This window comes from Mobula hypostoma, chromosome 22 (genome assembly GCF_963921235.1).
Source record: "Mobula hypostoma chromosome 22, sMobHyp1.1, whole genome shotgun sequence".
Classification (NCBI taxonomy): Eukaryota; Metazoa; Chordata; class Chondrichthyes; order Myliobatiformes; family Myliobatidae; genus Mobula; species Mobula hypostoma.
The window spans coordinates 59,980,111-60,006,011 of NC_086118.1; the positions used below are offsets into that span (position 1 = coordinate 59,980,111).

Genomic DNA, 25,901 nt, shown 5'->3' on the forward strand with positions numbered 1-25,901 from the left:
TGGACTGTCCTTATCTGACACTTGCAGAAATTCTCCCTGTTCATGGACTGCCTCTTGTTGGTGTAGGTTTACCTGCCTGAAGCTGCCCTGAATCTACAAATGTCAGGTCCTGGAACACAGGTCAAACAGGCCTTAACCCAACTCAGGGTTTTAATTTGTAGATGACCTTTACCCTTCCTGAACTTCCTCAAAGTTCCACCAACTCTACTCAGTTACCTGGCTGGTACTGTCCAGTGACCTTTACCTCTATCCTCCCAGTAACTGTCTCAGTACTCACAGAGCCGTGGGGAAAATACTTCCCCACTGACAGTTTGACCACTTGCCCAGCTACATTCCCCAAGATTAGGTTCAGTCTGCTGTCCTCTAGTTGTACAATCAGAGTCAGGTATGATATCACTGACATATGTTGTGAAATTTGTTGTTTTGTGGCAACAGTATAACACAATGTATAAAAATTACAATCTTACAATAGTGCAAAAGAGGAATAATGGGGTAGTGTTCATGGACCACGCAGAAATCTGATGGTGGAGGGGAAGAAGATGTTCCTAAATTGTTGAGTGTGTGTCTTAAGTCTCCTAAGTACTTGGAAATTTCCACCCTGATGGGCCCTTCACTCCAAGGAGATCTAGAAGATGAAGACACCTGTTCCTATCAATCTATTCCCCTCACACCACTCTGTGATTTTTCCACATATCTCCCCAGCATCGAGGACACCTTCAAAAGGCAATGCCTCAAAAAGGTAGCATCCATTATTACGGACCATCAGCACCCACGACTCATTGCTACCATCAAGTAGGAGGTACAGAAGCCTGATTACACACAGCCAACATTTCAGGAACCTCATCTTTCCCTCTACTAGCAGATTTTTGAATGGGCAATGAACCCATAAACACTTCCTCACTACTTTTATATATACAGTGGATTCTGGTTCATTGGGACCCATCATGACCAGTACATTTTGGCCCAATTAAGCAGTTGTTTCAATTAGCTGAAGTTTCATGGAAATAGTTAAAAAGGTATAATAAAAAGACAAAATACTGTTTAACTGAGTAACAATTTATGTATTTAAATGAAATGTAGAACAAATTTGAACACTACCAATACCTCAATGGTACTATAAAAATGTGTATTAGTTCCTAATAGTTATCGACGGAGGAATGCTGTATGCTGTCATGTTCTTTTGATTGACTGAAAATGAACAAAATTAGCACAGACACCTAGTGCAGATAATGGACTCCCTTCATACAATACTTTAAAAAATTGTATCCTCCAAACAATAACGAGGTGGCCTACAAGGAAGAAGTCATCTCTCTGACGCAGTGGTGTCAAGAAAACAACCTCTCCCTCAATATTGCAAAAACAAAGGAGCTGGTTGTGGATTACAGGAGGAATGGAGATGGGCTAATCCCTATTGACATCAATGAATCTGGGGTTGAGAGAGTAAACAGCTTCAAGTTCCTCAGCATCCACATCACCGAGGACCTCATGTAGTCTGTACACACCAGCTGTGTGGTGAAAAAGGCACAACAGTGCCTCTTTCACCTCAGACAGTTGAGGAAATTTGGTATGGGCCCCCAGATCTTAAGAACTTTATACAGGGGCACAACTGAGAGCATCCTGACTAGCTGCATCACTGCCTGGTATGGGAACTGTACCTCCCTTAATCGCAGGGCTCTGCAGAGAGTGGTGTGGACAGCCCAGCGCATCTGTAGTTGTGAACTTCCCATGATTCAGGACAATTACAAGGACAGGCGTGTAAGAAGGATCGGTAGGATCATTGGGGACCCAAGCCGTCCCACCCAGAATCTATCCCAGCTGCCACCATCTGGGAAGTGGTACCGCAGCATAAAAGCCAGGACCAACAGGCTCCGGGACAGCTTCTTCCACCAGGCCATCAGACTGATGAACTCACACTGACTTGAGTGTATTTCTATATTACATTGACTGTTCTATTTATTATAAATTACTATGATTGCACATTACACACTTAGATGGAGACGTAACGTAAAGATTTTTACTCCTCATGTATATGAAGGATTTAAGAAATAAAGTCAATTCAGTTCAATTCAATCCTCATTTTCATTGAAGCATTCAAGATGATTGTCTATCTTTGAAATTCTTTGTAATTCCTAACTTGCTGAAGTAGTGAAATTGTTTCATTTTCACTCCTGGCTGTTTTTGGCACCTCCGAGCCTGAATATTTGAAACCGCAGTGAGCAAAACAGTTCTAAATAGTCTTACTGCTTATTTCTCACCAACTATCAGTGATTAAAATCACTGCTTTTTGAACAGATCCACATGCAACTGACACTACTTATAAAGTGCGATGTAGTGTCTAAAGGCCACACAAGTGCACATGACTGACACTAGTTAGGAACTGTTTGGCAACAGTCTTTTATCCTAATTAAGTGGCATAGTGTACCAAATAAACAAAGGGAATCCTGGTTATTTTTTCAATTAGTTTTTGTTCTTTGAGAGTTGTCCCAAATAAGCAGCTGCCCCAATTAACCAGAATCCACTTATTGTAATTCTTGTTAAATTGTAATTGTATTTCTTATTATAATTTATAGTATTTCTAAAATTATGTATTGCAATGTACTGCTGCCGTAAGACATCAAATTACAAATGCCGGTAAAATGTAACCTGATTCTGATTGTGATATCTGCTCGTCTGTACTCCAACCAGCAAAGGGATTGACCATTTTAGACCACAAGACTATAAGACGTAGGAGCAGAATTAGGACATTTAGCCCATGAAGTCTGCTCTGCCATTCCATCACGGCTGATCCCGGATCCCACTCAACCCCATACACCTGCCTTCTCACCATATCTTTTAATACCCTGACCGATCAGGAAATGATCTTCCGCCTTAAATATGCCCACAGACTTGGCTTCCACCGCAGTCTCTGGCAGAGCATTCCACAGATTCACTACTCTTTGGCCAAAAAAAAGTCCTGCTTCCCTCTGCTGTAAAAGGTTGTCTGCCCCAGTTTCCAGATTGTGCCTCTGGTTCTGGATACCTCACTATTCCATCTTCTCCACATCCCCCCCACCTAATCTTTTCAGTGGGATGTTTCAGTGAGATCCCCATGCGTTCTTCTAAATTCCAGTGAGTACAGGCCCAAACGCTCCTCATCTGTTAACCCCTTCATTCCCAGAATCATTCTCGTGAACCTCCCCTGGACTCTCTCCAGTGACAACACATCCTTTCTGAGATATGGGGCCCAAAACTGTTGACAGTACTCCAAGTGCAGCCTGACTAGTGTCTTGTAAAGGCTCAGTATTATCTCCTTGCTTTTATATTCTATTCTCCTTGAAATAAATGCCAACATTGCACTTCCTTTCTTTAACACAGACTCAATCTGTAAATTAACCTTCTGGGAGTCTTTCACAAGCACTCCTAAGTCCCTCTCCCCATTTAGATAATAGTCTGCACAATTATCCATTTTACCAAAATGCATTATCGTACATTTCCCAAGACTGTACAGTATTCCATTTGCCACTTTTTTGCCCGTTCTTCCAATCTGCCCAAGTCCTGCTGCAATGGCATTGCTTCCCCAGCACCACCTACCCCTCCTCCTATCTTATCATCTGAAAACTTTGCCACAAAGCCGTCAATTTCATTATCCAAATAATTGACAAACAATGTGAAAAGTAGCAGTCCCAATACTGAGGAACACTACTAGTCACTGGCAGCAAACCAGAAAAGACCCCCTTTATTTCCACTCCCTGCCTCCTGCCTGTCAGCATTCCACTATCCATGTCAGTGTCTTTCCTGTAACGCCTTAGGATTTATCTTGTTAAGGAGCCTTGTGTGACACCTTATCAAACGCCTTCTGAAAATCCATGTAAATGACAGCCACTGCTTCTCCTTTGTCCACCCTGCTTGTTACTTACTTGAAGAACTCTAACAGATTTGTCAGGCAAGATTTCCCTCACAGAAACCATGCTGACTTTGACTTATTTTATCATTAGTCTCCAGGTACCCTGAAACCTCATCCTTAATAATGGACTCCAACACTTTCCCAACCACTGAGGTCAGGTTAACAGGCCTATAATTTCCTCTCTTTTGCCTTCCTCCCTTCTTAAAGAGTGGAGTGACATTTACAATCTCCCAGTCCTCCGGGACCACGCCAGAATCAAGTGATTCTTGAAAATCATGACCAATACATCCGTTACTTCTTCAGCAACTTCTCTCAGGACTCTAGAATGAGGTCCATCTGGTCCAGATGACTTATCCACCTTAAGACCTTTGAGTTTCCCTTGCACTTTGTAATAACAATGACACTCCCCCCTGCTCCCTGACACTCACAGATCTCTAGCACACTGCTAGTGTCTTCCACAGTGATGACTGATGCAAAGTACACATTAAATTCATCTGCTATTTCCTTGTCCCCCATTACTACCTCACCAACATCATTTTCCAGTGGCCCAATATCAACTCTCACCTCCCTTTTACTCTTTATATAACTGAAAAAACTTTTGGTAGCCTGCTTCATATTTTTGGCTAGTCTGCCCTCATATGTCGTCTTTTCCCTTCTTACAGCTTCTTTAGTTGCCTTTTGTTGAATTTTAAAAGCTCCCCAATCATTCAACTTTCCACTCACTTTTGCTACCTTATATGCTCTTTCCTTGGCTTTTATGCAGTCCTTAACTTCTTTTGTCAGCCACGGTTGCCTACCCCACCATTTGAGAACTTGTTCCTCATTGGGACATAACTATCCTGCGCCTTGTGAACTATTCCCAGCCATCTCTGCTCTGTCGTCATCCCCGCCAGTATCCTCCACTAAACCACCTGGGCAAGCTCCTCTGTAATTCCCTTTATTCTGTTGCAATACAGATACATGTGAGTTACGCTTCTCCCTCTCAAACTGCAGTATAAATTCAATCATATTATGGTCACTGCCTCCTAAGGGTTCCTTTATGTTAAGCTCCCTAATAAGATCAGGGTTATTACACAACACGTAATCGAAGATAAACTTTCCCCAAGTAGGCTCAAGCACAAGCTGCTCTAAAAAGTCATCTCGTAGGCACTCAACAAATTCCCTCTCTTGCAATCCGACACCAACCAGATTTTCCCAATCCCCTTGCATATTGAAGACCCCATTACAATTGTGTCATTACCCTTATTACATGCCTTCTCCAGCTCCCTTTGCAATCTCAACCCCACATCTTGGCTACTATTAGGAGGCCTATATATGATTTCTATAATTTTTTTTTAATCCACATGCAATTTCTTAACTCCACCCACAAAGATTCAAAACTCCTTGACCCTATGTCACCGCTTTCTAAAGATGTACAGTACTTCCATTTTACCAACAGAACACCATCTCCTCTGCCTTTCCTTTTGATCCTTTGATGTTGAGCTTCAACTGTGGCCTTCTTTCAGTCACATCTCAGTGTCATACTGACCAGTCTCTAATTGTGCCACAAGTTTGTCCACCTTATTCCGAATGCTATGTGCATTTAAATACAGCACCTTCAGTCCTGCATTCTTTGCCCTTTTGAATTTTGCCTCTGGTACAATTTAACTCTTTGCTCTGTCTGCATTTGTACCCAATCAATGGCTTGTCCTTCCTTACATTCATGTTACACCCATCATCTACTTGTAAACCTGCTGGCTCATCCTCAACTCTGTCATACTGGTTCCAATCCCCCTGCCACAATGGTTTAAACCACTCCCAAAAGCTCTAGTTACAGTACATCTGCACAATACTCCACTCAACGACTCCCATCGATAAACTTGCTCATTTACAAGCTCTCTGTCGGACCAGCGTGAGAAAGTTGGTGAGCTCTGTTCTCTGTTCCTTTAGTTTCCGAACTGTGTCTATGTGGCCTCATTTGAAGCGTCTTCTTGATTTCTTCCCTTATTCCCACAGTAACCAATTCTTTTATTTTTATTGCACTGCCTTCTCCTTTATATCTGCCCTTGCCACGACTTGAGCGAGCTTCCCTTGCCGAGCTGAGTGCCAGTTCTTTTCTTCCATCAGTTACACAGGAGATTAAGGAAGAGTGAAGAAGAATGTGGGTAGGGGAAGGAGTACAAGCTGGCAGGTGATAGGTGGAAGAGGTGAGGGGGATGGGGATGGATGAAGTGACTAGCTGGAGGTGAGGAGATGAAAGAGGTAAATGGCTGCATTTCTGCATCCTTCCGTTATGCCTCTGATAGCAGCAGTCCCTGTGTACGGAAGGCTGTCCACCTTCAGGGACATCTGCACCCCCAGGTCTTTCCACCCTTTGCTTGCCATGGTGAACTTGACTAAACCTCCCTACATCACCGACCCACCCAGCGTGGTCACCCCACTTCACTGACTGTGGTCAGACTCGGGGTCAGAGCAGAGAGGGTGGACATGCTGATGCACCTGAAGAGGCTGCAGCTTGGAACTGGACAATGTCTAGAGCGTGTGCCTTCTTTCTGTGTGCTAGTGGAGTGGAGCAGCAGGATGGATTTCTCAAACCCTACTGGAGAGATGATAGTGGAAGTCCCTGACTCCATGAGATGTACAATCCCATGCCTCAGGACGGTAAGTAGCCTGCCACTCCTCAAACTGGCACAACCAAGTGACGAGGGAGAGTGCCTGGAGCTGCAGGATGGGATTCAGTGATGGGGGAGTGTCCGTGGGATACGGGAGGGGATTCAGTGATGGGGGGAGTTGGTGAGGGGGGAGAGAGTCTGTAGGATACGGGAGGGGATTCAGTGATGGGGGAGAGTTGGTGATGGGGGAGAGTGTCCGTGGGGTGTGGGATGGGATTTGGTGAGTGGGAAGAGTCAGTTATGGGAGACGGTGTCCGGGGCTATAGGGGATTTAGTGGGTGGGGAGATGTCAGTGTTGGGAAGAGTGTTTGTTACTTTATCGATGCTTTTCTGTGTCATGCCAGGGCCAGATGTACTATGTCCGTGTATCAGCAGCAAACATGAAGGGCTGGGGACGCCCGCAGACTGCGAGCCCCAACTGTGCCATCCCTTCCAGTAGGTGAAGTCTCTGCATTCCCCTGGTGTTCATAACCGGATTGGAGTTGTGTGGGAGGTTTTACACATGGGGCGTGCAGACCCCAGACTGGTGTTCATAACCGGATTGGAGTTGTGTGGGAGCTTTGACCCACGGGGCGTGCAGACCCCAGACTGGTGTTCATAACCGGATTGGAGTTGTGTGGGAGCTTTGACCCACGGGGCGTGCAGACCCCAGACTGGTGTTCATAACCCGATTGGAGTTGTGTGGGAGGTTTTACACATGGGGCGTGCAGACCCCAGACTGGTGTTCATAACCCGATTGGAGTTGTGTGGGAGCTTTGACCCACGGGGCGTGCAGACCCCAGACTGGTGTTCATAACCCGATTGGAGTTGTGTGGGAGCTTTGACCCACGGGGCGTGCAGACCCCAGACTGGTGTTCATAACCGGATTGGAGTTGTGTGGGAGCTTTGACCCACGGGGCGTGCAGACCCCAGACTGGTGTTCATAACCGGATTGGAGTTGTGTGGGAGCTTTGACCCATGGGGCGTGCAGACCCCAGACTGGTGTTCATAACCCGATTGGAGTTGTGTGGGAGGTTTTACACATGGGGCGTGCAGACCCCAGACTGGTGTTCATAACCCGATTGGAGTTGTGTGGGAGCTTTGACCCACGGGGCGTGCAGACCCCAGACTGGTGTTCATAACCCGATTGGAGTTGTGTGGGAGCTTTGACCCATGGGGCGTGCAGACCCCAGACTGGTGTTGTGTGAACATTCCCAGTGCAATGATCCTGTGACACTGTGATGTACCAAAAGCTGATTGGTGACTGGCGGGCAGAACAACATCAAAAATCTCCTGCTGGGAATGAGGGAGAGCGCCTGGGGGAAGGACGCTGTGGGTCAGGGGAGGGGCAGGGGGACAGACCCCAGGGTGTGAGGCTGACTCCTTGGAGGGGAGGAATCAGGAATCTCTCATCGTGGGGGATCGGATCAGGACCTCATGTGGTGGGACCCTACAGTGGGCCAGGGGGACAAACCCTGCTGTGTGGAGAATGGGAACGTGATCCTGTGGTGTGGGGAAGGATAGGACCATGGTGTGCGGACAGGGCGATCTCCACTGCCTCACTCTGTGTTTCTGTGCCCCGTCGAGACTGGAAGGAAGTGGACGGGAGGATGCCGCGGGTTCGCGGACAGGTCCAACAGCTACAAAACCTGCTGCAGAGAGAGCGAGACCGGCACCGGCTCCACGGGATCGCAGGTGAGTGTGTCAGCTCTGGGATCCTGCTGTCCCTCCCCTGGGTCCCACAATCCCTCCCCTCCCCTGGGTCCCACTCCCCACCCGTCCCCCCGGGTCCCACTCCCCACCCTTCCCCTGAGTCACACTCCCACAATCCCGCCCCTCCCCTGGGTCCTACTCCCCACCCCTCCCTTCCCCTCCCCAGGGTCCCACTCCCCTCCCCCGGGTCCCAATCCCCTCCCCTCCCCTGGGTCCCACTCCCCTCCCCTCCCCCCTGGGTCGCACTCTCCACCCTTCCCCTTGTCCCTCTTCCCCACCCTTCTGAGGTGTCCCACGGTTGCAGCCCCATCCCACCCTGGGCCCCACAGCCCCAGCCCCACCCCTCCCCTCGCCCCACTACCACACCCATCCCCAGCGTCCAACTGCACCAGTCCCACCCCTTCCCATGATTCCACTGCCCTACATACCATCCCTCCTTGGGGTACTTCTGCCTCACCTCACCCTGGGGTCCCACTGTCCCACCCATACCATTCCTCAGTGTCCCACAACCTCCCTCCTGGGAATCCTACTGCCTTACACCTGACCCCTCCCTGTGCCCCACTCTGGGGGCCCTACTGCATCATTCCCTACCTTGGTGACCTACTGAAACCCCTCCCCCTGAGCTCCTATGACCCACCCCATATGAGGTAATATTGACCGTCCCTCCCTCGATCTGACTGACCAACTCCCACAATCCCACATCTCTTCCAAATCCATCACTCTTCCTCCAAATCCATTCCCTCTTTCCCCCAAATATTCCCCCTTCTCTCTCTGTCGCTCTCTCCCCTCCCCTTCTCTCTCTGTCCTTCTCCCCTCTCCCCTTCTCTCTCTGTCCTTCTCCCCTCTCCCCTTCTCTCTCTGTCCCTCTCTCCCTCCCCTTCTCTCTCTGTCCCTCTCCCCCTCCCCTTCTCTATCTGTCCCTCTCTCCCCTCCTCTCCCCGTCCCTCTCCCCCCTCCCCTTCTCCCTCTGTCCCTCTCCCCTCCCCTTCTCTCTCTGTTCCTCTCCCCTTCTCTCTCTGTCCCCTCCCCTTCTCTCTCTGTCCCTCTCCCCCTCTTCCCTTCTCTCTCTGTCCCTCTCCCCCTCTCCCCTTCTCTCTCTGTCCCTCTCCCCCCTCTCCTTCTCTCTCTGTCCCTCTCCCCTTCTCTCTCTGTCCCTCTCTCCCTCTCCCCTTCTCTCTGTCCCTCTCTCCCTCTCCCCTTCTCTCTCTGTCCCTCACCCCCTCCCCTTCTCTGTCAGTCCCTCTCCCCTCCCCTTCTCTCTCTGTCCCTCTCCCCCTCCCCTTCTCTCTCTGTCCCTCTCCCCTCCCCTTCTCTCTGTCCCTCACCCCCTCACCTTCTCTCTCTGTCCCTCTCCCCCTCCCCTTCTCTCTCTGTCCCTCACCCCCTCCCCTTCCCTGTCAGTCCCTCTCCCCTCCCCTTCTCTCTGTCCCTCTCCCCCTCTCCTTCTCTCTCTGTCCCTCTCCCCTCCCCTTCTCTCTGTCCCTCTCCCCCTCTCCCCTTCTCTCTCTGTCCCTCTCCCCCCTCTCCTCTCTCTGTCCCTCTCCCCTTCTCTCTCTGTCCCTCTCTCCCTCTCCCCTTCTCTCTGTCCCTCTCTGCCTCTCCCCTTCTCTCTCTGTCCCTCACCCCTCCCCTTCTCTGTCAGTCCCTCTCCCCTCCCCTTCTCTCTCTGTCCCTCACCCCCTCCCCTTCTCTCTCTGTCCCTCTCCCCCTCCCCTTCTCTCTCTGTCCCTCTCCCCTCCCCTTCTCTCTGTCCCTCACCCCCTCCCCTTCTCTGTCAGTCCCTCTCCCCTCCCCTTCTCTCTCTGTCCCTCTCCCCCTCTCCTTCTCTCTCTGTCCCTCTCCCCTCCCCTTCTCTCTGTCCCTCTCCCCCTCCCCTTCTCTCTCTGTCCCTCTCCCCCCTCCCCTTCTCTCTCTGTCCCTCTCCCCCTCTCCCCTTCTCTCTCTGTCCCTCTCCCCCTCCCCTTCTCTCTCTGTCCCTCTCCCCCTCTCCCCTTCTCTCTCTGTCCTTCTCCCCCTCCCCTTCTCTCTCTGTCCCTCTCCCCCTCCCCCTCTCTATCTGTCCCTCTCCCCTCTCCCCTTCTCTCTCTGTCCCTCTCCCCCTCTCCCCTTCTCTCTCTGTCCCTCTCCCCCCTCCCCTTCTCTCTCTGTCCCTCTCCCCCTCTCCCCTTCTCTCTCTGTCCTTCTCCCCTCCCCTCTCTGTCCCTCTCCCCCTCCCCCTCTCTATCTGTCCCTCTCCCCTCTCCCCTTCTCTCTCTGTCCCTCTCCCCCTCTCCCCTTCTCTCTCTGTCCCTCTCCCCCTCCCCTTCTCTCTCTGTCCCTCTCCCCCTCTCCCCTTCTCTCTCTGTCCTTCTCCCCCTCCCCTCTCTGTCCCTCTCCCCCTCCCCCTCTCTATCTGTCCCTCTCCCCTCTCCCCTTCTCTCTCTGTCCCTCTCCCCCTCCCCTTCTCTCTCTGTCCCTCTCCCCCTCTCCCCTTCTCTCTCTGTCCTTCTCCCCCCTCCCCTTCTCTCTCTGTCCCTCTGCCCCTCTCCCCTTCTCTCTCTGTCCCTCTCCCCCTCTCCACTTTTCTCTCTGTCCCTCTCCCCCTCCCCTTCTCTCTCTGTCCCTCTCCCCCTCCCTTTCTCTGTCAGTCCCTCTCCCCTCCCCTTCTCTCTCTCTCTGTCCCTCTCCCCTCCCCTTCTCTCTCTGTCCCTCTCCCCCTTTCCCCTTCTTTCTCTGTCCCTCTCCTCTTTCCCCATTACTCCTCTCCCTCTCTCCCCACTCCATCCCTTCTCTTTCTCTGTCTCCCCTCCGCAGTTGAATTGTAACCCTCCAGTGTAATCAGAAACACAGCCCAAACACCACACCCAGCAGGAACATCTGCTCATGTCCTTCCTCTGCTGGATCCGTGGGAACTACTAAACCTTCGCAGTGGAATCGGTTTCTATTTGCAGCGGTAGTCGCTGCTGGGAAGCCTCAGGCGGACCGTACGTGACTGAGCGGGAGGCAGATCTGCGGAACAGCCATGGTGTTAGCGGAAAGTCTCCTGCATCAGTTGACCGTCGGCAGAGCGCTGCCTTGGTTTCTGGTTTCTGGCGTGGGCACTGCTGAAGGGAGAGTGTTGTCTCCCAGCAGCCTGTCTGAGTACCTGCTGCTGTCGCAGTCTGGAGCCACAGCTCACATCTACAGAGCGACAATAGTTCAAATAGTCATCGTCCTCTCGAGAATGGAAGGTCAAACCTCATTTAAATTCAAAGGTCTTCACTCTGAACAATTCACACATACCTCCTACAAAAGTCCATGTCCATACACACACACATACATTCACACTCACACTCACACAAACACACACTCACACTCTCACACACTCACACACACACTCACACTCACACACACACATATCATATGCAGCTCACATCTACAGATCAACAATAGTTCAAATAGTCATCGTCCTTTCTAGAATGAAAGGTCAAACCTCATTTAAACTCAAAGGTCTTCACACTGAACAATTCAGTCGTACCTCTTACAAAAGTCCATGTCCACACACACTCACACACTCACACTCACACACACTCACACTCACACTCTCACACTCTCACACTCTCACACACTCATACACACTCACACTCACACACACTCACACTCACACACTCTCACTCACACCCTCTCACACTCACACACACACTCACACACACACACACACACACTCACTCATACACACTCACACACACTCACACTCACACACTCTCACTCACACTCTCTCACACTCTCACACACACACACACACACACACACAGTATCTACTTCCACCCCTGTGGCTGCTCGCTCCACTTAATCACCTTTTGTGTGAAAACATACCTTTCGGATCTCCTTTAAATTTTCCTTCGCCGGCTTGAAATTTGTGCCCCCTGGTTCCAGTCTCCTTCCTTGTGCCCCCTGGTTCCAGTCTCCTTCCTTTGTGCCCCCTGGTTCCAGTCTCCTTCCTTTGTGCCCCCTGGTTCCAGTCTCCTTCCTTGTGCCCCCTGGTTCCAGTCTCCTTCCTTGTTCCCCCTGGTTCCAGTCTCCCTCCTTTGTGCCCCTGGTTCCAGTCTCCCTCCTTTGTGCCCCCTGGTTCCAGTCTCCCTCCTTTGTGCCCCCTGGTTCCAGTCTCCTTCCTTGCGCCCCCTGGTTCCAGTCTCCCTCCTTTGTGCCCCCTGGTTCCAGTCTCCTTCCTTGTGCCCCCTGGTTCCAGTCTCCTTCCTTTGTTCCCCCTGGTTCCAGTCTCCTTCCTTTGTGCCCCCTGGTTCCAGTCTCCTTCCTTGCGCCCCCTGGTTCCAGTCTCCCTCCTTTGTGCCCCCTGGTTCCAGTCTCCTTCCTTGTGCCCCCTGGTTCCAGTCTCCTTCCTTTGTTCCCCCTGGTTCCAGTCTCCTTCCTTTGTGCCCCCTGGTTCCAGTCTCCTTCCTTTGTGCCCCCTGGTTCCAGTCTCCTTCCTTTGTTCCCCCTGGTTCCAGTCTCCTTCCTTTGTTCCCCCTGGTTCCAGTCTCCTTCCTTTGTTCCCCCTGGTTCCAGTCTCCTTCCTTTGTTCCCCCTGGTTCCAGTCTCCTTCCTTGTGCCCCCTGGTTCCAGTCTCCTTCCTTTGTGCCCCCTGGTTCCAGTCTCCTTCCTTGTGCCCCCTGGTTCCAGTCTCCTTCCTTTGTGCCCCCAGGTTCCAGTCTCCTTCCTTGTTCCCCCTGGTTCCAGTCTCCTTCCTTGTGCCCCCTGGTTCCAGTCTCCCTCCTTTGTGCCCCCTGGTTCCAGTCTCCTTCCTTGTTCCCCCTGGTTCCAGTCTCCTTCGTTTGTTCCCCCTGGTTCCAGTCTTCTTCCTTGTGCCCCCTGGTTCCAGTCTCCTTCCTTGTTCCCCCTGGTTCCAGTCTTCTTCCTTGTGCCCCCTGGTTCCAGTCTCCTTCCTTGTGCCCCCTGGTTCCAGTCTCCTTCCTTGTGCCCCCTGGTTCCAGTCTCCTTCCTTGTGCCCCCTGGTTCCAGTCTCCCTCCTTTGTTCCCCCTGGTTCCAGTCTCCTTCCTTTGTGCCCCCTGGTTCCAGTCTCCCTCCTTTGTGCCCCCTGGTTCCACTCTCCTTCCTTGTTCCCCCTGGTTCCAGTCTCCTTCCTTGTTCCCCCTGGTTCCAGTCTCCCTTCTTTGTGCCCCCTGGTTCCAGTCTCCTTCCTTGTGCCCCCTGGTTCCAGTCTCCTTCCTTGTTCCCCCTGGTTCCACTCTCCTTCCTTGTTCCCCCTGGTTCCAGTCTCCTTCCTTGTTCCCCCTGGTTCCAGTCTCCCTCCTTTGTGCCCCCTGGTTCCAGTCTCCCTCCTTTGTTCCCCCTGGTTCCAGTCTCCCTCCTTTGTGCCCCCTGGTTCCAGTCTCCTTCCTTGTGCCCCCTGGTTCCAGTCTCCTTCCTTTGTTCCCCCTGGTTCCAGTCTCCTTCCTTTGTGCCCCCTGGTTCCAGTCTCCTTCCTTTGTGCCCCCTGGTTCCAGTCTCCTTCCTTTGTTCCCCCTGGTTCCAGTCTCCTTCCTTTGTTCCCCCTGGTTCCAGTCTCCTTCCTTTGTTCCCCCTGGTTCCAGTCTCCTTCCTTTGTTCCCCCTGGTTCCAGTCTCCTTCCTTTGTTCCCCCTGGTTCCAGTCTCCTTCCTTGTGCCCCCTGGTTCCAGTCTCCTTCCTTTGTGCCCCCTGGTTCCAGTCTCCTTCCTTGTGCCCCCTGGTTCCAGTCTCCTTCCTTTGTGCCCCCAGGTTCCAGTCTCCTTCCTTGTTCCCCCTGGTTCCAGTCTCCTTCCTTGTGCCCCCTGGTTCCAGTCTCCCTCCTTTGTGCCCCCTGGTTCCAGTCTCCTTCCTTGTTCCCCCTGGTTCCAGTCTCCTTCGTTTGTTCCCCCTGGTTCCAGTCTTCTTCCTTGTGCCCCCTGGTTCCAGTCTCCTTCCTTGTTCCCCCTGGTTCCAGTCTTCTTCCTTGTGCCCCCTGGTTCCAGTCTCCTTCCTTGTGCCCCCTGGTTCCAGTCTCCTTCCTTGTGCCCCCTGGTTCCAGTCTCCTTCCTTGTGCCCCCTGGTTCCAGTCTCCCTCCTTTGTTCCCCCTGGTTCCAGTCTCCTTCCTTTGTGCCCCCTGGTTCCAGTCTCCCTCCTTTGTGCCCCCTGGTTCCAGTCTCCTTCCTTTGTGCCCCCTGGTTCCAGTCTCCTTCCTTGTTCCCCCTGGTTCCAGTCTCCCTTCTTTGTGCCCCCTGGTTCCAGTCTCCTTCCTTGTTCCCGCTGGTTCCACTCTCCTTCCTTGTTCCCCCTGGTTCCAGTCTCCTTCCTTGTTCTCCTTCCTTGTTCCCCCTGGTTCCAGTCTCCTTCCTTGTTCCCCCTGGTTCCAGTCTCCCTCCTTTGTGCCCCCTGGTTCCAGTCTCCTTCCTTTGTGCCCCCTGGTTCCAGTCTCCCTCCTTTGTGCCCCCTGGTTCCAGTCTCCTTCCTTTGTGCCCCCTGGTTCCAGTCTCCCTCCTTTGTTCCCCCTGGTTCCAGTCTCCTTCCTTGTTCCCCCTGGTTCCAGTCTCCTTCCTTTGTGCCCCCTGGTTCCAGTCTCCCTCCTTTGTTCCCCCTGGTTCCAGTCTCCTTCCTTGTTCCCCCTGGTTCCAGTCTCCTTCCTTTGTGCCCCCTGGTTCCAGTCTCCTTCCTTTGTGCCCCCTGGTTCCAGTCTCCCTCCTTTGTGCCCCCTGGTTCCAGTCTCCTTCCTTGTTCCCCCTGGTTCCAGTCTCCCTCCTTTGTTCCCCCTGGTTCCAGTCTCCTTCCTTGTGCCCCCTGGTTCCAGTCTCCTTCCTTTGTGCCCCCTGGTTCCAGTCTCCTTCCTTGTTCCCCCTGGTTCCACTCTCCCTCCTTTGTTCCCCCTGGTTCCAGTCTTCTTCCTTGTGCCCCCTGGTTCCAGTCTCCTTCCTTTGTGCCCCCTGGTTCCAGTCTCCTTCCTTTGTGCCCCCTGGTTCCAGTCTCCCTCCTTTGTGCCCCCTGGTTCCAGTCTCCTTCCTTTGTGCCCCCTGGTTCCAGTCTCCTTCGTTTGTGCCCCCTGGTTCCAGTCTCCTTCCTTGTGCCCCCTGGTTCCAGTCTCCTTCCTTGTGCCCCCTGGTTCCAGTCTCCTTCCTTTGTGCCCCCTGGTTCCAGTCTCCTTCCTTTGTGCCCCCTGGTTCCAGTCTCCCTCCTTTGTGCCCCCTGGTTCCAGTCTCCTTCCTTTGTGCCCCCTGGTTCCAGTCTCCTTCGTTTGTGCCCCCTGGTTCCAGTCTCCTTCCTTTGTGCCCCCTGGTTCCAGTCTCCTTCCTTGTGCCCCCTGGTTCCAGTCTCCTTCCTTGTTGTGCCCCCTGGTTCCAGTCTCCTTCCTTTGTGCCCCCTGGTTCCAGTCCTCCCTCCTTTGTGCCCCCTGGTTCCAGTCTCCCTCCTTGTGCCCCCTGGTTCCAGTCTCCTTCCTTGTGCCCCCTGGTTCCAGTCTCCTTCCTTTGTGCCCCCTGGTTCCAGTCTCCTTCCTTGTTCCCCCTGGTTCCAGTCTCCCTCCTTTGTGCCCCCTGGTTCCAGTCTCCTTCCTTGTTCCCCCTGGTTCCAGTCTCCTTCCTTTGTGCCCCCTGGTTCCAGTCTCCCTCCTTTGTGCCCCCTGGTTCCAGTCTCCTTCCTTGTGCCCCCTGGTTCCACTCTCCTTCCTTGTTCCCCCTGGTTCCAGTCTCCTTCCTTGTTCCCCCTGGTTCCACTCTCCCTCCTTTGTGCCCCCCGGTTCCACTCTCCTTCCTTTGTGCCCCCTGGTTCCAGTCTCCTTCCTTGCGCCCCCTGGTTCCACTCTCCTTCCTTGTTCCCCCTGGTTCCAGTCTCCTTCCTTGTTCCCCCTGGTTCCACTCTCCCTCCTTTGTGCCCCCCGGTTCCACTCTCCTTCCTTTGTGCCCCCTGGTTCCAGTCTCCTTCCTTGCGCCCCCTGGTTCCACTCTCCTTCCTTGTTCCCCCTGGTTCCAGTCTCCTTCCTTGTTCCCCCTGGTTCCAGTCTCCTTCCTTTGTTCCCCCTGGTTCCAGTCTCCCTCCTTTGTGCCCCCTGGTTCCAGTCTCCTTCCTTTGTTCCCCCTGGTTCCAGTCTCCTTCCTTGCGCCCCCTGGTTCCACTCTCCCTCCTTTGTGCCCCCTGGTTCCAGTCTTCTTCCTTGTGCCCCCTGGTTCCACTCTCCTTCCTTTGTGCCCCCTGGTTCCAGTCTCCTTCCTTTGTGCCCCCTGGTTCCAGTCTCCTTCCTTGTGCCCCCTGGTTCCAGTCTTCTTCCTTGTGCCCCCTGGTTCCAGTCTTCTTCCTTTGTGCCCCCTGGTTCCAGTCTCCTTCCTTGTGCCCCCTGGTTCCAGTCTTCTTCCTTGTTCCCCCTGGTTCCAGTCTCCTTCGTTTGTGCCCCCTGGTTCCAGTCTCCTTCCTTTGTGCCCCCTGGTTCCACTCTCCCTCCTTTGTTCCCCCTGGTTCCAGTCTCCTTCCTTTGTGCCCCCTGGTTCCAGTCTCCTTCCTTTTTGCCCCCTGGTTCCAGTCTCCTTCCTTTGTGCCCCCTGGTTCCAGTCTTCTTCCTTGTTCCCCCTGGTTCCAGTCTTCTTCGTTTGTGCCCCCTGGTTCCAGTCTCCTTCCTTGTGCCCCCTGGTTCCAGTCTCCTTCCTTGTGCCCCCTGGTTCCACTCTCCTTCCTTTGTGCCCCCTGGCTCCAGTCTCCCTCCTTTGTGCCCCCTGGTTCCAGTCTCCTTCCTTGTTCCCCCTGGTTCCAGTCTCCCTCCTTTGTGCCCCCTGGTTCCAGTCTCCCTCCTTTGTTCCCCCTGGTTCCAGTCTCCTTCCTTTGTGCCCCCTGGTTCCAGTCTCCTTCCTTTGTGCCCCCTGGTTCCAGTCTCCCTCCTTTGTGCCCCCTGGTTCCAGTCTCCTTCCTTGTTCCCCCTGGTTCCAGTCTCCCTCCTTTGTGCCCCCTGGTTCCAGTCTCCCTCCTTTGTTCCCCCTGGTTCCAGTCTCCTTCCTTTGTGCCCCCTGGTTCCAGTCTCCCTCCTTTGTGCCCCCTGGTTCCAGTCTCCTTCCTTGTTCCCCCTGGTTCCAGTCTCCCTCCTTTGTGCCCCCTGGTTCCAGTCTCCCTCCTTTGTTCCCCCTGGTTCCAGTCTCCTTCTTTGTGCCCCCTGGTTCCAGTCTCCCTCCTTTGTTCCCCCTGGTTCCAGTCTCCTTCCTTTGTGCCCCCTGGTTCCAGTCTCCTTCCTTTGTGCCCCCAGGTTCCAGTCTCCTTCCTTGTGCCCCCTGGTTCCAGTCTCCTTCCTTTGTGCCCCCTGGTTCCAGTCTTCTTCCTTGTGCCCCCTGGTTCCAGTCTCCTTCCTTTGTGCCCCCTGGTTCCACTCTCCCTCCTTTGTTCCCCCTGGTTCCAGTCTCCTTCCTTGTGCCCCCTGGTTCCAGTCTCCCTCCTTTGTTCCCCCTGGTTCCAGTCTCCTTCCTTGTTCCCCCTGGTTCCAGTCTTCTTCCTTGTGCCCCCTGGTTCCAGTCTCCTTCCTTTGTGCCCCCTGGTTCCAGTCTCCTTCCTTTGTGCCCCCTGGTTCCAGTCTCCCTCCTTTGTGCCCCCTGGTTCCAGTCTCCTTCCTTTGTGCCCCCTGGTTCCAGTCTCCTTCCTTTGTGCCCCCTGGTTCCAGTCTCCTTCGTTTGTGCCCCCTGGTTCCAGTCTCCTTCCTTTGTGCCCCCTGGTTCCAGTCTCCTTCGTTTGTTCCCCCTGGTTCCAGTCTCCTTCCTTGTGCCCCCTGGTTCCAGTCTCCTTCCTTGTTCCCCCTGGTTCCAGTCTCCTTCCTTTGTGCCCCCTGGTTCCAGTCTCCTTCCTTTGTGCCCCCTGGTTCCAGTCTCCCTCCTTTGTGCCCCCTGGTTCCAGTCTCCTTCCTTGTGCCCCCTGGTTCCAGTCTCCTTCCTTGTGCCCCCTGGTTCCAGTCTCCTTCGTTTGTTCCCCCTGGTTCCAGTCTCCTTCCTTGTGCCCCCTGGTTCCAGTCTCCTTCCTTGTTCCCCCTGGTTCCAGTCTCCTTCCTTTGTGCCCCCTGGTTCCAGTCTCCTTCCTTTGTGCCCCCTGGTTCCAGTCTCCCTCCTTTGTGCCCCCTGGTTCCAGTCTCCTTCCTTGTGCCCCCTGGTTCCAGTCTCCTTCCTTGTGCCCCCTGGTTCCAGTCTCCTTCCTTTGTGCCCCCTGGTTCCAGTTTCCCTCCTTTGTGCCCCCTGGTTCCAGTCTCCTTCCTTGTTCCCCCTGGTTCCAGTCTCCTTCCTTTGTGCCCCCTGGTTCCAGTCTCCTTCCTTGTTCCCCCTGGTTCCAGTCTCCTTCCTTTGTGCCCCCTGGTTCCACTCTCCCTCCTTTGTGCCCCCTGGTTCCACTCTCCTTCCTTTGTGCCCCCTGGTTCCAGTCTCCCTCCTTTGTGCCCCCTGGTTCCAGTCTCCTTCCTTGTTCCCCCTGGTTCCAGTCTCCTTCCTTTGTGCCCCCTGGTTCCAGTCTCCTTCCTTGTTCCCCCTGGTTCCAGTCTCCTTCCTTGTTCCCCCTGGTTCCAGTCTCCTTCCTTGTTCCCCCTGGTTCCAGTCTCCTTCCTTGTGCCCCCTGGTTCCAGTCTCCTTCCTTGTTCCCCCTGGTTCCACTCTCCTTCCTTTGTGCCCCCTGGTTCCAGTCTCCCTCCTTTGTGCCCCCTGGTTCCAGTCTCCTTCCTTTGTGCCCCCTGGTTCCAGTCTCCCTCCTTTGTGCCCCCTGGTTCCAGTCTCCCTCCTTTGTGCCCCCTGGTTCCAGTCTCCCTCCTTTGTGCCCCCTGGTTCCAGTCTCCTTCCTTGTGCCCCCTGGTTCCAGTCTCCTTCCTTGTGCCCCCTGGTTCCAGTCTCCTTCCTTGTTCCCCCTGGTTCCAGTCTCCTTCCTTTGTGCCCCCTGGTTCCAGTCTCCTTCCTTTGTGCCCCCTGGTTCCAGTCTCCCTCCTTTGTGCCCCCTGGTTCCAGTCTCCTTCCTTGTGCCCCCTGGTTCCAGTCTCCTTCCTTTGTGCCCCCTGGTTCCAGTCTCCCTCCTTTGTGCCCCCTGGTTCCAGTCTCCTTCCTTTGTGCCCCCTGGTTCCAGTCTCCTTCCTTGTTCCCCCTGGTTCCACTCTCCTTCCTTTGTGCCCCCTGGTTCCAGTCTCCCTCCTTTGTGCCCCCTGGTTCCAGTCTCCCTCCTTTGTGCCCCCTGGTTCCAGTCTCCTTCCTTGTGCCCCCTGGTTCCAGTCTCCTTCCTTTGTGCCCCCTGGTTCCAGTCTCCCTCCTTTGTGCCCCCTGGTTCCAGTCTCCTTCCTTGTTCCCCCTGGTTCCAGTCTCCTTCCTTTGTGCCCCCTGGTTCCAGTCTCCTTCCTTGTTCCCCCTGGTTCCACTCTCCTTCCTTTGTGCCCCCTGGTTCCAGTCTCCCTCCTTTGTGCCCCCTGGTTCCAGTCTCCTTCCTTTGTGCCCCCTGGTTCCAGTCTCCTTCCTTGTTCCCCCTGGTTCCACTCTCCCTCCTTTGTGCCCCCTGGTTCCACTCTCCTTCCTTTGTGCCCCCTGGTTCCAGTCTCCTTCCTTGTTCCCCCTGGTTCCAGTCTCCTTCCTTTGTGCCCCCTGGTTCCAGTCTCCTTCCTTGTTCCCCCTGGTTCCAGTCTCCTTCCTTGTTCCCCCTGGTTCCAGTCTCCCTCCTTTATGCCCCCTGGTTCCAGTCTCCTTCCTTGTTCCCCCTGGTTCCAGTCTCCTTCCTTGTTCCCCCTGGTTCCAGTCTCCTTCCTTGTTCCCCCTGGTTCCAGTCTCCCTCCTTTATGCCCCCTGGTTCCAGTCTCCTTCCTTGTTCCCCCTGGTTCCACTCTCCTTCCTTGTTCCCCCTGGTTCCAGTCTCCTTCCTTGTTCCCCCTGGTTCCAGTCTCCTTCCTTGTTCCCCCTGGTTCCAGTCTCCTTCCTTGTGCCCCCTGGTTCCAGTCTCCTTCCTTGTTCCCCCTGGTTCCACTCTCCTTCCTTTGTGCCCCCTGGTTCCAGTCTCCCTCCTTTGTGCCCCCTGGTTCCACTCTCCTTCCTTTGTGCCCCCTGGTTCCAGTCTCCTTCCTTGTGCCCCCTGGTTCCAGTCTCCTTCCTTTGTGCCCCCTGGTTCCACTCTCCTTCCTTGTTCCCCCTGGTTCCAGTCTCCTTCCTTTGTGCCCCCTGGTTCCAGTCTCCCTCCTTTGTTCCCCCTGGTTCCAGTCTCCTTCCTTGTGCCCCCTGGTTCCAGTCTCCTTCCTTTGTGCCCCCTGGTTCCAGTCTTCTTCCTTGTTCCCCCTGGTTCCAGTCTCCCTCCTTTGTTCCCCCTGGTTCCAGTCTCCTTCCTTGTTCCCCCTGGTTCCAGTCTCCATCCTTGTGCCCCCTGGTTCCAGTCTCCTTCCTTTGTGCCCCCTGGTTCCAGTCTCCTTCCTTTGTGCCCCCTGGTTCCAGTCTCCTTCCTTTGTGCCCCCTGGTTCCAGTCTCCTTCCTTGTGCCCCCTGGTTCCAGTCTCCTTCCTTGTGCCCCCTGGTTCCAGTCTCCTTCCTTTGTGCCCCCTGGTTCCAGTCTCCTTCCTTTGTGCCCCCTGGTTCCAGTCTTCTTCCTTGTGCCCCCTGGTTCCAGTCTCCTTCCTTTGTGCCCCCTGGTTCCACTCTCCTTCCTTGTTCCCCCTGGTTCCAGTCTCCTTCGTTTGTGCCCCCTGGTTCCAGTCTCCTTCCTTTGTGCCCCCTGGTTCCAGTCTCCTTCCTTTGTGCCCCCTGGTTCCAGTCTCCTTCCTTGTTCCCCCTGGTTCCAGTCTCCTTCGTTTGTGCCCCCTGGTTCCAGTCTCCTTCCTTTGTGCCCCCTGGTTCCAGTCTCCCTCCTTTGTGCCCCCTGGTTCCAGTCTCCTTCCTTGTGCCCCCTGGTTCCAGTCTCCCTCCTTTGTGCCCCCTGGTTCCAGTCTCCTTCCTTGTTCCCCCTGGTTCCAGTCTCCTTCCTTGTGCCCCCTGGTTCCAGTCTCCTTCCTTGTGCCCCCTGGTTCCAGTCTTCTTCCTTGTGCCCCCTGGTTCCAGTCTCCTTCCTTTGTGCCCCCTGGTTCCAGTCTCCTTCCTTTGTGCCCCCTGGTTCCAGTCTCCTTCCTTTGTGCCCCCTGGTTCCACTCTCCTTCCTTGTTCCCCCTGGTTCCAGTCTCCCTCCTTTGTGCCCCCTGGTTCCAGTCTCCCTCCTTTGTTCCCCCTGGTTCCAGTCTCCTTCCTTGTGCCCCCTGGTTCCAGTCTCCTTCCTTTGTGCCCCCTGGTTCCAGTCTCCTTCCTTGTTCCCCCTGGTTCCAGTCTCCTTCCTTGTTCCCCCTGGTTCCAGTCTCCTTCGTTTGTGCCCCCTGGTTCCAGTCTCCTTCCTTTGTGCCCCCTGGTTCCAGTCTCCTTCCTTTGTGCCCCCTGGTTCCAGTCTCCTTCCTTTGTGCCCCCTGGTTCCAGTCTCCTTCCTTTGTGCCCCCTGGTTCCACTCTCCTTCCTTGTTCCCCCTGGTTCCAGTCTCCCTCCTTTGTGCCCCCTGGTTCCAGTCTCCCTCCTTTGTTCCCCCTGGTTCCAGTCTCCTTCCTTTGTTCCCCCTGGTTCCAGTCTCCTTCCTTTGTGCCCCCTGGTTCCAGTCTCCTTCCTTGTGCCCCCTGGTTCCAGTCTCCTTCCTTTGTGCCCCCTGGTTCCAGTCTTCTTCCTTGTTCCCCCTGGTTCCAGTCTCCTTCCTTTGTGCCCCCTGGTTCCACTCTCCCTCCTTTGTGCCCCCCGGTTCCACTCTCCTTCCTTTGTGCCCCCTGGTTCCACTCTCCTTCCTTGTTCCCCCTGGTTCCAGTCTCCTTCCTTGTTCCCCCTGGTTCCAGTCTCCCTCCTTTGTGCCCCCTGGTTCCAGTCTCCTTCCTTGTGCCCCCTGGTTCCAGTCTCCTTCCTTTGTTCCCCCTGGTTCCAGTCTCCTTCCTTGTGCCCCCTGGTTCCAGTCTCCTTCCTTGTTCCCCCTGGTTCCAGTCTCCTTCCTTGTGCCCCCTGGTTCCAGTCTCCTTCCTTTGTTCCCCCTGGTTCCAGTCTCCTTCCTTGTGCCCCCTGGTTCCAGTCTCCTTCCTTTGTGCCCCCTGGTTCCAGTCTTCTTCCTTGTTCCCCCTGGTTCCAGTCTCCTTCCTTTGTGCCCCCTGGTTCCAGTCTCCTTCCTTTGTGCCCCCTGGTTCCAGTCTCCTTCCTTTGTGCCCCCTGGTTCCAGTCTCCTTCCTTGTGCCCCCTGGTTCCAGTCTTCTTCCTTGTTCCCCCTGGTTCCAGTCTCCTTCCTTTGTGCCCCCTGGTTCCAGTCTCCTTGCTTAGGATACATATTCAGACTATCTACTCCACCTCAGCCCCTCAGTTTTCTAAGCCACTATTAGACGTCTGCTTGGCCTCCCACGTTCCAGTGAGAATAAACACAAGCTGTCTAATCTCTCTTTATAACACAGATCTGCATATAAAGGCAACATCTTGGTGAATCTCCTCTGCACTCTCTGCACTGCTGCCATACTCAGCAGTGACATGAGCAGAACTGTGCCCTCTAATACAGTCTAACCAATGTCTTGTACAACTGCAAAATGACATCACAGCTCCTATGACCAATTGCCAGTTCTTCGACTTTCTCATGTCCTGCAAGGATTGAAAAATAATCCGGCTACAGAGTACAGAACCTACCGTCTCCAACACGGACGTCTCCAGACTGTGGTCCCTCCTACTGACCACAATCCTGAGCAGATTCAGAACCCTAACTCTACTGCCATCAATGGGGGTTTCAACGACTTCAGACACTTTCAAAGTGCCAATTGGCAAACTTCCAACTGTGACTCCATCCTTGACTGACAGCACCTCCAGGCTGGACTTTACACACTGCCACTGGAACCCTCGTCTCCCCTTCCACCATCACTACTCTGCAATCCCATGTCTCTCTGGTCCCAGCACCAGCTTTTGGGTCCTCAGAGACTCCATCTTCCTCTCACCCCACTTTCTCTGAACACCTCACCCTCTCCTCCCCTTTGACCACTACCACCCCTGTTCCCAGCTCTCAGGTCTTCTGTCCTCAGTAAGGGCCTCACTTTTGTCCTGCTGTGCCCATACCTCAGTGATTTCTGCACCCACCATGACGCAGCTTTTCTTCCATGCCTATGTCTTTGGCAAGGACTCACCACTCCACACTGATGACCCCTTCTCCCATCTTCAACCCTCCTTCTCTTCCTGCTCTGATCTGCCTGTACTGGATCTTTTCATTGCTAACTGCCATTGGGACATTGACCATCTTGTCTTCAGCACTGCTCTCTCCAGTTCCAACCTCACTCCTTCTGAATGCACTGCTCTCCACCCTCTCGCCATCAAACCTGCAGATAAAGGGGCTGCTGTAGTAGTTGGGCAGACTGGCCTGTACCTTGTTGAGACCCGGCGACAGCCGTCAACACCTCCAACTTCCAACCTGCCTCAAATTTCCCTGGTGCATTTCCAACACCTCCCTCCCCTTTCTCAATCTCTCTGTCTCTGTCCCTGGATTCAGCTTATCTACTGATGTCTATCATAAACCCACTGACTGTCACAGCTGCCTGGACTATACCTCTTCCCACCCTGTTATTGTAAAAATGCTGTTCCCTTCTCTCAACTTTGCTGTCTCCACCACATCTGCTCTCAGGATGAGGCTTTTCATTGCAGAATGAAGGAGATGTCCTCCTTCTTCAAAGAACGGGACCCACCATCAACACTACCCTCAACCACATCTCTTCCAGTTTGCACACATCTGTCCTCACCCCCATCGTCCCGCCACCCCACCACCTCCCACATCCAGCACATAATTCTATTCTCAGTAACTTCCGCCATCTTCAACAGGATCCAACTCTCCCCCCCCCGCCCCAACATTTCTGCTTTCTGCAGGGATCACTCCCTATGTGACTCCCCTGTCCATTCGTCCCTCCCCACTGATCTCCCTCCTGGCACCTATCCTTGCAAACGGAATGAGTGCCACACCTGCTGCTACAGCTCCTCCCACACTACGGTACGGCTCCCGAAACAGTCCTCCCAGGTGAGGTAACACTTCACCTGGTTATTTACTGTGTCCAGTGCTCCCGGTGTGGCCTCCCGTATATCAGTGAGACACAACACAGATCGGGAGACCGCTCCACCGAGCTCTGACCACCAGAAAGAGCGGGATCTCCCATTAGCCACCCATTTTAATTCCACTTTCCATTTCCATTCTGACATGTCTATCCACGGCCTCCACTACTGTTGCGATGAGGCCACCCTCAGGTTGGAGGAGCAACACCTTTGATTCCATCCGGGTAGTCTCCAACCTGATGGCATAAACATCCATTTCTCTAACTTTCAAAAAATGACCCCCCCCCCCACCCTTTACCATTCCCCATTCCCATTTCCCTCTCTCACCTCCTGTTCCTGCCTGCCCATCACCTCCCTCTGGTGCCTGTCCCTCTTTTTTTTCTTCCATGGCCATCCGTCCTCTCTTATCAGATTCCCCTTCTCCAGCCCTGTATCTCTCTCACCAATCGACGTCCCAGCTCTGTACTTCACCCCTCCCGGTTTCACCTACCACCTTGTGTTTCTTCCTCCCCTCCCCTCAACTTCTTACTCTGACCCTTCATCTTCCTGATGAAGGGTTTCGGCCCGAAATGTCGACTGTACTCTTTTCCATAGATGCCGCCTGGTCTGCTGAGTTCCTCCGGCATTTTGTGTGTGTTGCTTGGATTTTCAGCGTCTGCAGATTCTCTCTTGTTTATCTCAGCTCCTGTACCAGCTGCTGGGAGGAGGACACCTCCTCCGTCATGTTCCTTTCTCAATCCCAGCAACCCCCCCCCCACCTGTTCACCTTTCCTCCCTCCCCCCTCACTCTGTCCTGCCTGTTTTCCACCTCCCACATCTGGCTCCACCATTCTCGCCTCACCCCTCCCTCTGCACTTTGTACACTGGCCATCTCCTCTTTCCACTCTCAATCCTTCTTCACAGTCCCGACCTGGAACGTTGACCCAGGCTGGAACCCTCCACGAATGTTGCCTAGCCACTGGCTTCTTCGTTTAGGATGCTCCTGAATAGGTACATGGAGCTTCAAAAATAGAGGGCAATGGGTAACCTTAGGTAATTTCTAAGTAAGTACATGTTTGGCACAGCATTGTGGGCCGAAGGGCCTGGATTGTGCTGTAGGTTTTCTATGTTTCTAACAGTTTACTCTTCTCTCTAAATTTTAGCAATGTACCAAATGGACCAGTGGCTGGGTTGTGCTGCAGTGTCACCTTGGGAACACTGTGGCAGTATGAGAGCGCAGTGGGTAGTATAACACAGTCACAGTGCCAGTGATCAGGGTGCAACTCCTGCCACTAGCTCTAACCACATGGGCTCCAGTTCCCCTGCACATTGCACGGATATACGGGTCAGGGTTCGGGAGTTGTGGACATGTAGTCCTGGCGCTGGACGCATGGCCACACTTGCAGGCTGCCCCCAGCCCATCCTCACACTGTTGGTCAAACAAAGTAGGTCTCTGTGTGTTTTGATGTGTCCATCTGCAGTAAACAATTAAAACTGATCTTAAACGGAATCAGCACACTGATGGCACATTCTGATAAATGAGCTGGGTTCCATGTGGTCGAGGGTGGAAGTCTGTCACCCGCTGACATGAACAAACTGCAAGCAGGTCACTCTCCACTCTGCAGTATGTCCAGGAGAGTTCCCGTCTCACAGCCGGCACTCTGGCTCTGTGACACTCCACAGTGATCCACAGGACACTTCCGC

At 53.9% G+C, this 25,901-nt stretch overlaps 1 protein-coding gene across 3 annotated transcripts in view; it reads left to right on the forward strand.

Moving 5' to 3' along the window:
- The window catches only part of ankfn1 (ankyrin repeat and fibronectin type III domain containing 1), a 77,228-nt gene that overhangs the window by 13,270 nt on the left and 38,057 nt on the right, over positions 1–25,901 (forward strand). For all 3 annotated transcript variants that reach the window (XM_063030880.1, XM_063030881.1, XM_063030882.1), the window contains exons 5-7: positions 6,426–6,523; positions 6,879–6,969; positions 8,101–8,208. In XM_063030880.1, coding sequence (XP_062886950.1) covers positions 6,426–6,523; positions 6,879–6,969; positions 8,101–8,208 — 297 coding nt within the window. The remainder of the gene's footprint in view (positions 1–6,425; positions 6,524–6,878; positions 6,970–8,100; positions 8,209–25,901) is intronic.